Source organism: Rousettus aegyptiacus, unplaced genomic scaffold, assembly GCF_014176215.1.
Source record: "Rousettus aegyptiacus isolate mRouAeg1 unplaced genomic scaffold, mRouAeg1.p scaffold_m13_p_2, whole genome shotgun sequence".
In the NCBI taxonomy this organism is placed as follows: Eukaryota; Metazoa; Chordata; class Mammalia; order Chiroptera; family Pteropodidae; genus Rousettus; species Rousettus aegyptiacus.
The window spans coordinates 83,267,607-83,283,328 of NW_023416295.1; the positions used below are offsets into that span (position 1 = coordinate 83,267,607).

Below are 15,722 nucleotides of genomic sequence, written 5' to 3' on the forward strand. Positions count from 1 at the left end.
TTGTGGTTAGGATTGTTTCTGATAAAATGGATATCAAAGTGATCTTGAAAATATGTAACAATTTGAACATATTCATATCAAAGAGCATTGTGTGAACTAAATTTAAATTTTTGTAAAGAATTCCTGACCTCTTAAAATGGGAAAAGCACTATCAGGAGTAATTGCTGGCCTAATTAAAGGGTCTGGTTTGAGGGCTCATTAAATACCTATCATCTATACTAGAAAATCAATATATGTTACACTGTGAGAATAAAATAAGAAAACATAATAGAGCTGTAAAATATCTGTGCCATGGATCCTCAGGTTCGATCTCTGTTTTATAAGAAGGTTAGTATAATGTAAATTCTATGTTTACCTAAGAAACTGATTTCTAGTTTTTAAAATGTAAATGTAATTAATGACAGAAGACTTGGCTTTATTTAGATTTTTAGTTAGGTATAAGATGCTCTAAATTAACACTAAAACAAATCTACCCAAGTTTTAGTCTAAATTGTGAATATCTTATTTCCTTATTTATAATAATGACGAAGATAATTCTACTGAAAATTTTTGCCCTTCAAAATTTCGAGAAAAGGAATGTTTATTGATGCTGTTTTGGTTATTCATTCAGTGAATATTTATTGAGCACCTTCTATGTCCTAAATCCTGTTTATAGACACTGTGGATTCAATAATGAGTAAAGTAGATAAAACCCAAACTCTTATGAAGCTTGCATTCTGGTGGGTAAGACACTACAAACAAATAATAGAGCACATTAGAGTAAATAGTGTGTGATTCCATGGAAGTAAAGTTTAATAACAGTCAAAATACTAGTCTATACTAATAAAAGTCAGAATAGCAGTCAGCTTCAAAGGGATGTTATTGTCAGAGAGACTCATGAGGGAGCCTTGTGGAATTTTGAAAATGTGTATGTCAATTTTTGGTTACATAGAAGTGTATATACATATGTATATGCATGTATGTAAAATTTTTAATTGTACCTTTAAGATGTGTGCATTTTACTACATGTAGATTATATGCAGTTTTCTTGCAGTTAATTAATGTATCAAATAGTGATAGATGCTATGGAGAAAAATTAAGCTGAGAAAGGGAATTGAGACAGCCAAAAATGGGATATCACAATAGGAAAGGCCTCACTGAGTAGATAGACTTGAAGGAGTCATGCAGATATCTGGGAGGAGAACATTCTAAGCAGAGGAAATAGCAATGAACGGCTATGATCTAGTGTCCTTAGCAGTTCAAGGAACAGCAAAGAGAACAGTATGGGCAATACAGTGTGAGCTAGGAGAGGAGAGTATTGATGAGGTCAGGACAGACCAGGGCTTTAAAAGACATTTAAAAGATTTTGGCTTTTAATTATAAGCAAGGCCATTATAGAGTGTTTGAGGAGAGAAAAGTCATGGTGCGGTTTACATTTTTAAAAGATAATAATGGCTACTGTTTTGAGAGTGTTCTGGAAGGCACCAAAGGAGGAGACAAGCCAAGAGACTGTTCCAGTGATTCAAGTGAGATCATGGTGGTTGTAGCTGTTGAGTGGTGAAAAGTAATCATATCTTATATATACTTTGCATATGGAAGTAACAGCATTTACTGAGATATCAGCTATGAGGAATGATTCCAAAGTTTTTGGCCTGAATGATTAGGAAGATGGAGTAAGTAAGTCGCTAACTTGGAAAAGACTAGAGAGAAGCAGGTTTAGGAGGGTGAAGCAGGAATTTGTTTTGGGACTTGTAAATTTTAGAAGATTTCTACAAATCCAAATGAAGAAAGATAGGCAATTCAATATATGAAACTGGAATGCGGAGGAGGGTTCTGGACTAGGGATACATGTTTGGGAATTGTCAGCTTATAGAGGGTGTTTAAAACTGTGAGATGAGAGCGCTGAAGTAACATATCTAATAGATATTGCAGGGTAGAGGATCTCAGAGCTGAAATACTTCAAAATTTAGAAGTTAGAGAGATGGAAAAGAACCAAGAAAAGAGACCAGGAAGAAGTAGCTACTTTTATAGAAAGAAAGCCTTTATTTTTGTCAGACATTTATGTGAAGCCAAGTGAATCAGGCGTGATCAACTATATCAGATGAGAACTGGATTAGAAACTTGGACATTATTGATGACCTTATAAGAGATGTTTGAGAGCTATAATGATGGTAAAGGGTGATTAGAGAGTATTCAAAGAAGACTGAGGACAGTGATTTTAAAGAGATTTTACTATACAAGACACAGATAATAATAACTAGAAACATGGATATAGCATTTACTAAGTGTCTGACACCTTTCCTAGGACTTTATGATGTTAAACTCATTTAATCTTTACAACACCTCTGTGAGATAAGAGTATTATCATCTTCACTTTACACATGATGAGGAAAATGAAACCCAGAAATTTAGTAATTTAACCATGTGATATTTATTTCTGTATTTAGAAACCAATTTATAGCTTCTTCTAAAACCTTGTTTTAACCTGTATGTATTTAAAGAGTTTTTGAAAGATTGGTTAGAATAATAAAAAAAATTTAAAATATAATGCCTTGAAACAGAGAAAACAATCTCGTCTGTCAGAATGGAGCTTTATATATGACTTCATCTGTGTCACCCAAGGGAATTCAGATCACACGATGATTTTCCATTCTGCTTTCACTTATCACTGTATAGATATAGCTTATTTGTTTTCTATTTCTTTTCTTTTTGATTTCAGGCATCTTTATGAAAGTATCAATAGATCCACTACATGTGTTCATTTTCACTGAATATTTTGTTTGCTTTCATGTACACTCTTAGGCCTATGTAAGGTACACAGAAACATTTTTTAAAAAATCATTAATGAATGTGTATTATGCCTAATTTTATGCCTAACTACATTAAAAATGTACAAACATTTAAAAAAATTAATTAACATTATAGGGAAAAACATAAAGCTAAAATGTAAAAGAAAACAATTTCAACATGTATTACAGAAAATACTTTAATATTCATATCTTATAAAGAGCTCCCACAAAAAAATAATTTTTAAAAACATGTAATTAGAAATATAGGGAAAAACAGATGAGCATTTAACATAAGAAATAGAAACGACCAGTATAATGAAAAATCGCTTGTTTTCCCTAATAATCTACAACATAACAGAGAAAACAATGAGATACCAATTTTATCAGAATAGCAATAATTCAAAGGATAAAAAATATCCATTATTGGTCAGTGTGGAAACTGGACATTGTGATACATCGTTGAAGTATAACTTGGTAGAACCCTTTTGGAGTGCAAATATTTTAATATGAAGGTAATCTTTGATCACTTCCATTTCGCAGATTTCATTTTTTAAAATATTGGTAGAGGTGTTTTAAGTAATGTATTCAAGGAATTATTACAACATTGTTTACAATATTAAAATATTAGAAACACTCTAAATGAATAAACAGAAATAGATAAGAAATTGTGATAAATTGGCATTGTGGAATAATATGCAGCAGTTAAAATTGATAAGTTAGAGATACAGGTATAATGGTTCGATTTAGGATTTTTCAGCTTTATGATGGTTCAAAAGCAGTATGCATTCAGTAGAAACCATACTTTGAATTTTGAACTTTGGTCTTTTCCCAGGCTATTGAGATACCATACTCTTGTAATTCTGGATAGTGTTAGCAAGCCACAGCCACAGTTCGCAGTCAGCCAGATGATCATGAGGGTAAACAACCGATACTCAACTGTGTACTGTGTTGCCAGTGTCTTTTGGATATTGTGTTCTGTTTTGCATCCCATCACATCTACAAAACACCTATCTGTTTATGTCTCCTGCTTCTGGTGAGAAGAAGGCAGTCACTCTTGAGCTGAAACTCAAGATAAAAGCTCAATCCTAGGCTAATGTAAGTGTTCTTTGCACGTTTAAAGTAGGCTAGGATAAACTATGATGTTCAGCAGGTTCGGTGTATTAAATGTGCTTTGACTTAACAATATTTTCAATTTACCCCATCACATGTTGACATCCATATATATATTGATATGAAAAGATATCTACAAAATGCTAAGTGCAAAAGAAAAATTATAGAATGATTTATCTCACTTTGTGCTACTTAAAAAATTGCATAGTTATATGTAACATGTATTTATATTTTGTATAAACATAAAGATATAGAAGAGTATAAACCAAAGTGTTAATAGTGGCTATCTCTGGGGAGTGAGGCGGAGAAGGTAAGGGGTACTTTTTCACTTCTTATGTGATATTTCAATAATGTTTTGAAAATTTTTATAAGTACAAATAATTAAGAAAATTACTTCATTAGCTACCCCATTCAACTTAAAAATAATATGCTCCCATTTACAACACCATAAAATAAAAATAAAATAAAAAGTGTATTGGTGTTGTTGTATCCTTGACATATGACAGTAGAGAAGCTAGAATATTTAAATTGTTTTAGAGCAGTAGTTTCCAAAGAAAAGGAGGGGAACGTAAAATGAACAATTGAGGTGTGGGTCAAAAATATTAGAATATCTATTTCTGTTCATCCTAAATCTCATCCATTTTACATTGCTGTTTTTTAACCTATTGTAAAATAAAACAGGTACAAGAATATCTTAGTAAACATCTGCAACCACCCAGGTGAAGCAGTGGAATTTAGCCAGCTGTTCCAGAAACCCTCTTTATACCCTGTCCTAATATCAGCCCATTCCTACATTGTATTTATTGAATGGTTTTATCACATAAGTATGCCTTCCTAGATACAATAGCTTGGTTTTGCTTTTTTGTTTCAGTTAGATAACTTTCCATCCCTTTTAACCCCTCCTTTCACCTCCCTTACTCTTCCTTAGAAATTTCTTGTTAAAAGAACTGGGCCATGTCACCAGTAGATTCTTGCAGTCTGAATCTCGCTGTTCACTTATTCACAGTGCAATTCATCATATTCTGCTTTTTGTGTATTTTCTGCGAGATCATGGCAAGCTTGATTGGATTCATGATCAGATTTGGGATTGATACCTTTGTTGTGTTTTCTTTTTTATCAAGGGGTACATAATGTTTGGTTTTCACATTTTTCAATGTTAGCAACCATTGATCCTCAATGCCTGGATCCATTAATTCACTGAAGGCTGCAAACAGAAATACTCTAGTTCTTTTTTGTTTTTATTTATTTGTTGGAATAATTTTATAGGGAGCTGCTTCCCTTTTACTATTTGATTATCTAGTAGTACAGCTCATATGGGAAAGGCAGGGAAAGTATTCAGTTCCTTCTTTTCATTTACCCAGTTTTCAAGGTAATGAGTTGGCTCCCTGCCGTCCTAGAGAGAGATTCAAATATAGTTTTAAGTAATATCATTACAAATTCATGGATTAAACATTTTTATTTGATAGGTTTCATATATTTAAATTCTTTTCCTTATTGAAGCTCATATGGTCTCATCTTTGGCCACTGGGAGTTTCTACTTTTGGCCCTTCAGTCCTTTTGACATAACCTTTGTAGTCTTTGATAGTTTCCATACTTATAAGTATTTTAAGGTGTTTCAGCTTCGCCTTATCTGTTCTTTGCCACAGACCAGGAATCAGCTGTTTCTTTAAGAAGCCCTGGTTTCTTTTAATGAAAGATGGTATTTCAAATTCCCAATCTGGGTGTTAATGACTACTGGTTTAGTCATTGTTATTGGGCCTTTTAAGTGTACAGAGTTGAAATCTATATTTGTTTCTACATATGTATATTGAGATGCACAATATTTTGATTATTAGAGGACTCAAGTATTCTAGAAGTAGAATAATCCATAATTTAATTTGTTTTCAAATCTCACATCACTCTTAAAACAGTACTTGTAATATTACCACATCAGTTATTACTAGAACAGTTAAAATTTTTTGGTAAATATTATCCTTTTTCCCTTTTTTCTTTTTTAATGATTGCTCTAAACATATATTGTCAAATCATATGGCTACTGCATGCCATAACCTCTCCCTTTTAGTCCTCATTTAATCTTAGTGCTGTAGATAACTGTATATTTAAAGCTCATCACAAGTCTTTATAATCAAAGATTATATGAAACATTCTCTAGTAGTGTGACTGGCTAAGTGTAAGCATATTACCATCAGATGTCAATTAAGAAATACTTATTTGAGAACTAGGTTCTGTGGAAGAATGAAAAATAATATAATGGTCCATAGATTCTCAAAGTATGACCACAGACTAGTACTGATTCATGAACTGTTTGTTACTGGTCCATGATGAGATAAGTAAAAAAAATTGAGAGTTAACATTTAGAAACTTTTATAGCAATCTAACATCAAGCATGTGATCAGTGTATTTTGCAAAGGTATTAATATCTGATGGATTGGAAATTTAAACAAAACAAACATAACTTGTCTTTTACTATAGGTAGTTTACCATAGATTGTTACTATTATACCCAATCCCAGCCATTATCATGTAGCTGGCAGTATTTAGGTATTTCAGACATGTATTTTAAGAGATAGATAAATATCTGTGAAAGAAACTTGTGGTTGTGGGCTAATGAAATTTTCACAGAGAAGATGGACTTGATCTAGACTTTGGTTCTGTTTCATTTGATCCATCAGAGAGACATCAAGAAGGGAAGAGACCAGCATTAAGAAAACATGTAATTATACATATGCAAAACAAATCATGCAACTGGCTCGACAAAAACAGAACATTTTTACTAGTTAGAATGGCAGAGATAAAATGGGATGGAATGGTTGGTTTAAAGGCCTTCAATGCCAAACTGAGCAGCAAAGACATTTTCCTACAGATGATAAAGATTCATTCATTCCACAAGTGAGTACAGGGTACTTTTCTGCACCTGAGAACCCAGTAATGGACAAAACAAAGGGTCTACACTTTGCTTTGTAGGTTTTAGTGAATAAGAGAAAAAAATAGATTCAACAAGTCAGTTTGTAGCACAGTATTTGATAGTAATTGATAAGAAAAACAAAGTAAGATATTTTAAAATAAGGTAGTGAACATGCATTTTCTGTACATTGGAATTCATAACATTTGGGTCTATGAAGGACTGAAGGACAAATAGTTGTTTTCTTGTTTTAGCTTGCCTCCCTCTGGCAATGCTTTGAGAACTGCCACTTCAGTCTAGATAGCTATATTTTAAGAATTTGAGCTCCTAAATATCCCTCAATACATTTTTTAAACATGTTTTTCTCCCAATCTAGCAGCTTGAATTATTTATCTATTTTTGTATATCTTTTTAATGGTATAGGTTCTACTCAGGTGTTTGATGATGCTTGATTGTATACTTCCCTTTGTATTTGTGACTCCTGGTTTTCTTGGTTGTGGATGCTGTTTGTCTTTTACAATAGTCTATCGTAGATGATGATGGAGGAAGGAAGGAACATATATATTGATGATGGTGGCGAAAGGAAGGAACATGTTGCCAGGTAGAACATTTGACTATAGTTCGCTTTTTCAGTTTGGGATTCTCCATCCCTTCTGGGGATCACTCTTAATTCCTGTCCATAGTATCTACACTTGCTCTATTAGACAGACTGCACACACTTCTATATCTTATAGCTCAAACCAGATGGGGCCAGATTGTAGGGTTGGTAGGTGTTAATTAACTTAGCTGCTCCTTACCTGATGATCCTGACAGTGATTTGAGGGCTTCCTGTACTTCTTTTATCCATTATCTCGAAACTTTTATCTGTTGACTTTGCTTCTCTTTCTACCACTTCTACTTAGAACTTTTTCTTGTGTGTGTAGTTTGAGCTGTAGATTTATGTATTTTTTTTCTCTCCATAAATCTAATTTTATTCTTTTTATGTCTTCACAGATTCCTCAAAATATCTCGTGCATTGATTACATACCTTCAAATGTAATAGATTGTTTTCAGTGTTATATATTCTTTCTTTTTATATATCTTCTCTGATTGAAAGCAGAAGGAATAATAGGAGCATATATTAAGTCTGCCATCTTTTAAGCTCAGTCTGCCATCCTGGTCCAGACTTCTAATTGATGCCCTTAAAAAATGATTTAAGATTAATAATAATGTTCAGTGGTGCCGGTTATTGCTAAACATAAAGAGCAGCCAGACAAATTAGTATACACTGTAATATTGACCTTGTTATATATTATTCTACAGGTTAATTTAATCAGATTTATTAATTAGAAATTATTGAAACTTCATTTCAAAGGGTTTTTTTCTCCCCTGAGGAAACAGTTATAAAATCTTGATTTTATTTTCATCAATTCTAACTTCGAAGCAAGTGAATAATAGGGGGTAAACTCATTATTGCTTTGTTAATTTGCATGTAGAGTGTTTCAAGACAAGAAGAAAAACTATTTCAAGGTCAATTAGCATTGAAAAAGTATTTTAATTCTACTTCTTTTCTCAATAGTGCAGGTTACCTATTCAAGTTGGATCAGTTAACATGAAAACTTATCAATTGTCAAAGCACAATTTAAATTTTCTTCTCTGGAGTTGTCCAAACTCTCCAACAATTGTTCTTTACTCTCTACTCCCATGATGTTTTTATTGTATTATATTAGTTATAGAACTTTCCATTATATTAGAAGTATTGTTGTATTGTTTATTACAAACTCTTAACTCCCCTATTTTTTTTACTTTTGTAAATAAGCCTAGCGTTATATTTACAGTGATTGGATTATAATAATTTTAGGAATGGGAGGATGGATACTAATTCATCATTCTAAAAGATGAGAAGGGCTTAATTTCCTATTCCAAAGAGTCAGTCCCAGTTATATAAACTATGGGAAATCTTGAGATCATTTTTACTTCAGATTAATAAATTTTAATAATGCTGCATTTAAGTTGGACTTGAAGTATGTCATTTATTTTTATGAGGTAACAGTTACCTTGTGGGTCTGTAAATACATGCTGCCTTTGAAAATGTCTCACTGTATAAAAAAAAAAAATCCTGTTTTGAAAATATATCTTTAACAAGTAAAGCCCCGTATTTTAGATTTTCATTTTCTTTCTTTGAAGGATCAAAGTAACAATGAAATTATGATTGGAGTGATGTCAGGAGGAATTCTGATATATAAGAACAGGGTACGAATGAATACCTTTCCATGGTAAGAACTTCCATCAATACTTTTGCCTTTACCATTATATTACCTAATATAAAAATTCATATTAAAGAAAGTAGCTCTTGAAGTATATTAATGTTGTCATGCAACTTTATCCTACTTACATGGAATCTACCAGAAGATAACAAAATAATTGGATTATTTCAGAAATTGCTTAGCTTGTAGAAAATAATACTTTTTGAATTTTTCTCTTAGAGAATCTCTAAATTTGTATAGCTAACTCAGTGTTTTTTGTTTTGCACTATTCTGATAGCTTATTTCATTTAAATGCTTTCAGCCAAGTACTAGTTTATTAGCTAGAACATGAGCATGGTTTGCTACAACAAAGATCCACTATTACAGTGGCTTAAATTGGTGCTAAAAAAGTATGGTGGCTCCCTGGGTTTAAAACTCATGTTTTTTTGGCTTTTTTTTTGTTTTATTTGTCTTACCGCTCTGCTGTCCTTTGCATATTGTCCTTGTCTTCATTGTCTTGAATGACTCACCCACCATCCCAGAATGAGCAAAAAGGAAAAGTAGCATCTGCTACTTCTCTTTAAGGGGATAATATTAAAATTGTAAAAATCACAATTATATCCCTTGTGTATATATCTCATAAGTAACTCAAGTTTTTAAAAATAAACAAGGATTTTCTTTAGAAGAAACAAATACAAAATAAACATATTAATCTGTTTCTGTTTATAGCTCTTAAAAGATTTGGTCCTGGTTTTTCAGTATCTGATTTTTTGTTTAATAGGTTTTTGTAATTAGCCACTTTAATAACACTTTAATAGAAATGATAACTGACAGCAATTATTTTAGAAAATTGCCACAACTTTTTTAAAAATATAAAGATAAAATTCCTATAGGTCACAAAAACATGAACCATAACATAAAAAATTAATGAAATGAACTTTATCAAAATTAAATATTTTTGCTATCCATAAGACACTCTGAAGAGTGAAAAGGCAAGAAAGTCTTTTGTAAAATACATGTACAATAAACGACTTATCAAGAATATACAAAGAAGTCTTAGAGCTCAGTAATATGAAGACAACCTGATTAAAAAGAATAGGCAAAATATTTGAACAGACACTTTCACCAGAGATATACAGATGGCCAATAAGCACATGGAAAGATGCTCAGTAATTAGTGAGATGCGAACTAAAACCACAGTGAAGTGTTACTCTACACCCACTAGAATAGCTCCAAATAAAAGAAATGACAATGCCAGTTGACAGCAAGGAAGCATAGCATCTTTAAATCTCAAACACAGATGGTGGGAATGCACCATCAACTTTAGAAAAGTTGGCCATTTCTTTAGTTAAACATAGATTTACCATATAATCCAGCAATTTCTATTCCTAGATGTTTAACCAAAGGAAATGAAAACATAAGGTCATATAAAGATTTGTACACTAATGTACATACCTGTGTTCATAACAGCACAAAACAATTCCAAATGTCCATCGGTTGATAAAAGAGTAAGCAAATTATAGTATATCTACACAATGAAATACTGTTGAAAGAAATGAACCATCGATAAGTAAACCATATGGGTGATCCTACTCTCAAAACATTATGCTTATTATAAGAAGCAGATACAAAAGAACTATACATACGCTTTGTTTCTATTTACATGAAATTCTAGAAAACACATTTTAGATAGAGCAGACTGGGGACAGAAAATGAGAGGAGGCAGTGGACTGCAAAGGGACACCAAAGAAATATTTAGAGCTGATAGAAATGTTACATGATTACTTTGGTGGGCAGTAGTTATACAACTGAATACATTTGTCAAAATTTATTGACTCGTTCACCTATAATTGGTGTATTTCGTTGTATATGTAAATTATACCTCTGTATAGCTCAAAAAAAACCAAGATTATTTAGTGTTTCATGTCAATCTTCTAAATGCTTCCTGTGTAATTCTAACTATGGTGTATTCAAAGGAGAATACACAACAATTCAAGACATGGTCCCTGCCTATGTGTGGACTTAGAAAACATTATAAAACACAGTAAGAAAATTGCTTATTAAATGCTTTAGAGAAGATAATTATCATTGTTGAATTTCATAATGTTAAATGTTCATCTTTAATTTTACTACATTTATGTTTTTACTAAAGGCAATTTTTAAAATATTTTACCTTATTTTGTACTTTATATAAATGTCAAAATCAGATAAATGTCAAAATCAGAAATAAATTTTTTTCAGATGATGTGGGTTAAAATAACATGATAATTAAATTTTTCTGTATTTTCAAAATTCTATATTGTATATAGAATTGTATATGTATTCCTTTATTTTTATTGTTAAATAGGAATTTTTAAAGAGTTTTTAGCAAATTGCTTTAGAAACACAAAGGATATAATCTCTAGAAAATTTTAATGGCTTCTTGATATTTGAGATGGTCTTTAAAGGATGAATAGAAATTTCCTCAGTGAAAAGGAATTATGGAAGAGGAATGTGTGTATGGAGGGTTCAGTTGGGGAATTCAGGGTCGAGGTACCAAGCAGTTGCAGAGACTTAATACTGTGGAAGGACATGGAAAATTGAGGAAATAATGGGCTGTTTGGTCTGGTTTTTCCTTCAGTTGTCTTCATTGAGTACAAAAGCAAGAGGTTAAGAATTTAGGAAGTTGATGCTTAGGAGAGAATTTGATTTCAGATTGTGAAGGATCTTACATATTCTGTATGCTAAGGAGTTAGTGTATTTTTTTATTAGTAAATATGCTTGAAGCTAGTTTAATGTTGAGAAATAGAACTCATATTTCAAGTTTATCATATAAATTAGATTACAAAAAAAAAGATGTGAGCATTTAAGATTGATTGGAAAACTGTTCATTTAAAATTTCATTTTCAATAATTAAACTAAATCAACTCACTTTAAAGTTGTTAAAGCTACAAAATTTACATTTTCATGGAACATAGGAACTTTTTATAATCCTAACTACTCATAGCTATACATGCTACCATGAATACATTTATAAATATACCACAGGTTGCCATAATTTAAGATCCAAAATCAGTTGATATCCAAGGAAAATCAGTAGGTTATATGATAATCATTAAATATATAATTTACTTTTAGTTCTTAAAATATGGATCTATGTTCACAAAAGCAACATACTTCTCATTAATACTATATGTGATTAGAAACCATATTGTTCTCATCACCTTTATTAAATTAGTGTTTGTAGAATTGCCATTTAAATTGCCTTTAAATTGATACTTTAGCAAAGTATTCCATGAGAAAAATCACTCGATGAGAACTGATAATAAGTACAAGTCTAATGTGATATCAAACATGTTTCAGTTATTTTTTCTATTAATATTTTAAATAATATATTCAGGACAAATATTAAATGGTGGAATCACCAAATTTCTACATAAAGATTTTAGAGTGAAGTTGGAAGTTTTAGAACTAATAGTGTTATGAGACCAAGGAAAGAAAAAAATATCACTCACAGATTTTAATGCATTTTTCTGTAACTTAGAACCCCGTAACTTGGGTGTTATTGGCATTATTTTTACAGATCAGGAATGAAAAATGCTAGAGAAGTTGAATGATTCAAGGTTAAACAACTGATAAGTGTGAAGCAGAGCTTTAAATACAGGTCTTTCAGATTGTGAAACACAAGCTTCTCACTTCTCTCAAAATTAGAGCTGTGTGTAGAAGAAAATTAGTGTACCACATAATAAATATGCTCCCTCATATCTTTCCATGGGTGTTATCCCTGTATTATTCAGTTCAAGTTCACACTTTAAAATTTTTGAATAGTAAATCGGGGTTACTTGGATTCCAAAAATTAGACCTCATTAAAATTAATGCTCATCAAAAAAACACTATTGAGAAAATGAAAAGGAAAGGAGAGAGTCTTGGTTCCCAGTTCAGTAGGTAAAGAGCTTGGAAGTCATCATTCCTGTCCTCACAAGAAAAAAAAAAACAAAACTGAAAATCAACAATTCTTTTTAGATCCCTCAGAGAATTAAGGACACAAGGCAAACTGCATCTGTGAAAACTGGAGACAGATGAATACAAAGAATGAAAGTTTACCAGGACTAGAAACCACTGCTGCAGCCAGCAACTGGTAGGAATATTTAAAGGGTAATTGACTAATTGCTGGAGACTGAGCAAAGACTAGCTTGAGAGATGAAAACTCTTGAAGGCCCAGCCTTAAGAAGGTCCCCATGCTTTCATAAGTTTTACTACCAGGTGCCCCACCAGGTTCTCAAGGTGAAGATTGGAGAAAAACAACTCATGCTCTGAAGGGGCGAGGTTGGTTGGGTGGTGGTGAGCAGGGAAGGAGCCACTGTGAAATATGCTCAGAGCTTTATGTTCTCCTTAAGAAAGGTCTACCCTCGAAGAAATCTGTTTTACCAATATGTAACCAACATGGGCTCCCCCAGAGCCTAACCAAAATGGATGGGGAGAGGGAAATACCCCATTTCCAGCCCCCTCTGTACTTCTTGTCTCACCCAAGGAAGGGGTAAGCTGAAAAGCACTGGTGGTCATGGCCAAAGGTCATAGACCACTAAACCACTGAGACCTAACAGCAAGATTAAACAATGATTCCTCCACAACCCACACCTTACTGCCTCATCAATAGTGCTCCTATATAACGGAATTAAAACGTAAATAACTGCAAGGCTCAGACTGCATAAGAAGAGGTTTCTAGGGAAACCCAAAGACAACAGGGGAAAAAAGATGCTAGAGGAAATAGTAACCTCAAACACCTATCTCAGAAACTGTTCCTTTGAAGAAGCTACAATTTGTTTGTTTCGGTTTTGAAAGGAATTCATGCCCCAGGGCATTATTGAAAACAGTAGAGCAATGTGTTAGGGGAGTTTTACAACTGGGTAAAGAATGAAGTATCTGATACCACTATCATCTCAGGATTACTGTGGGCATACCCAAAGCTTGCCTTCCTGAAGAGCAACAGCAGAAACTTAACACTGGTGTTTGATGTGTAGAGATAGACTGCATGAAAATAATCCAACAAATAACAATAATAAGTCGTGGGAAGGGAAACCAATATCAGAGTTACTGCAACATAATATGTGAGACACCCAGTTTCCAAGAAAATATTAAAAGGCATGCAAAGATAAAAGAAACTATTACGCATACACTAGAAAAATAATGCAAGAAACAGTTATATGTATGCACGTGCTTAATAACAGAGTTAAAAATAAATGAGCCAAAAAAATAAAGGAGAAATAGACAATTCTACAATTGTATTTGAAGATTTGCGTATTTCCCTCTCAATAATCAATACAAAAATTAGACAATAAAAAAGCTGAAATAGATTTGAGTACTATCAACTATCTTGACTTAATTGATATTTATGCAATACTACACCCAACAATAGCTGAATGTGTATTTTTTTTCAAGTACACATAGTTTGTTTATTGGAGAAAATATGCTGAGCCATAAAACAAGCCTAAGTAAATTTTTAAAGAGTTAAATCATTCAGAGTATGTTCTCTTGTGACAATGAAATTAAATTTAGAAATAATCAGATTACTAGAAAAACTTCAAAAATTTGTTAACAGATGATTTCTAAATAAACCATGAGTCAAAGAGAAGAACATCATAAGACAAATTAGAAATACTTTTATTAGAAAACAAAAATGGAAAATACAACATACATTTCTGAGGATGCACCTGAAGTGTTTTGAGAAAATTTTATATCTTAAATGTTTATATTAGGGGAAAAAATCTAAGATCAATTATCTTGAGTTCTCATCTTGAGAAATTAGAAAACTAATAACAAATTAAACTCAAAATTGTAGAAGGAAGAAAAGCAAATATAAGATGAACACAAAATGAGGAGAAATTAATGAAAGTCTGTAATTGCACTGAGGAGAAAAAGAAAAGATACCGATTACCAATATCAGGAATAAAATGAGATATCACTACAGATTTTATAAACATTGAAAGCATAATAAATGAATGTTATGAACAGATTCAAATATCATGAATACATTCACAGCCTCAATTAAATGGCCAAATTCCTTGAATGACTAAATGAACATAAGTAACAGAAGAAGAAATAGAAAACTAGAATACTCCTATATTAATTAAAGAAATTAATTTATAATTAAAAACTTTTAATTTATGGAACTCCAGCACAAATTGCTTCCCTTGTGAATTAAATCACAATTTAAGGTAAAAGTAGTACCAATTATACATGAGGTCTTTTAGAAAATAAAGGAGGAACATATTCCAATTAATTATTACTTTAATTCGAACATCAAAGACCTCACAAGAAAACTAGTTACTTATGAACATAGATACATAATTCCTTTAAAAAAAACTACCAAATTTAATCGGACAATGTATAAAAGTAATAATTTATTGTGACCAAATAGGTGTTATTCCAGGAACATAAAGTTGCTTTAACGTCTGAAAATCACTCTAACATTATTATGAAAAAAAACCCACATTGTTATTTCAGTAAATTCAGTAAAAGAATTTGATAAAATTACACATCCATTCGTGATGAAAAAAATTTTAACTATATATAAAAGATACCCTCCCCATTCTGATTAGGACATCTGTGGAAAATCTGCTAATGATAAAATTGTCACTGTTTTTTTAATGTAAGATCAGGAACAAGTATGCTTATTTTCACTATTTTGACCTTCTTCCAGAGGTCCTAACCAGCATATTAAGGCAAGAAAAAGAAATAA

At 31.9% G+C, this 15,722-nt stretch overlaps 1 protein-coding gene across 5 annotated transcripts in view; it reads left to right on the plus strand.

Moving 5' to 3' along the window:
- PTPN4 (protein tyrosine phosphatase non-receptor type 4) overlaps window positions 1–15,722 on the plus strand; it is a 175,770-nt gene that overhangs the window by 80,993 nt on the left and 79,055 nt on the right. For all 5 annotated transcript variants that reach the window (XM_016127566.2, XM_016127565.2, XM_016127567.2 and 2 more), the window contains one exon: window positions 8,946–9,034. In XM_016127566.2, coding sequence (XP_015983052.1) covers window positions 8,946–9,034 — 89 coding nt within the window. The remainder of the gene's footprint in view (window positions 1–8,945; window positions 9,035–15,722) is intronic.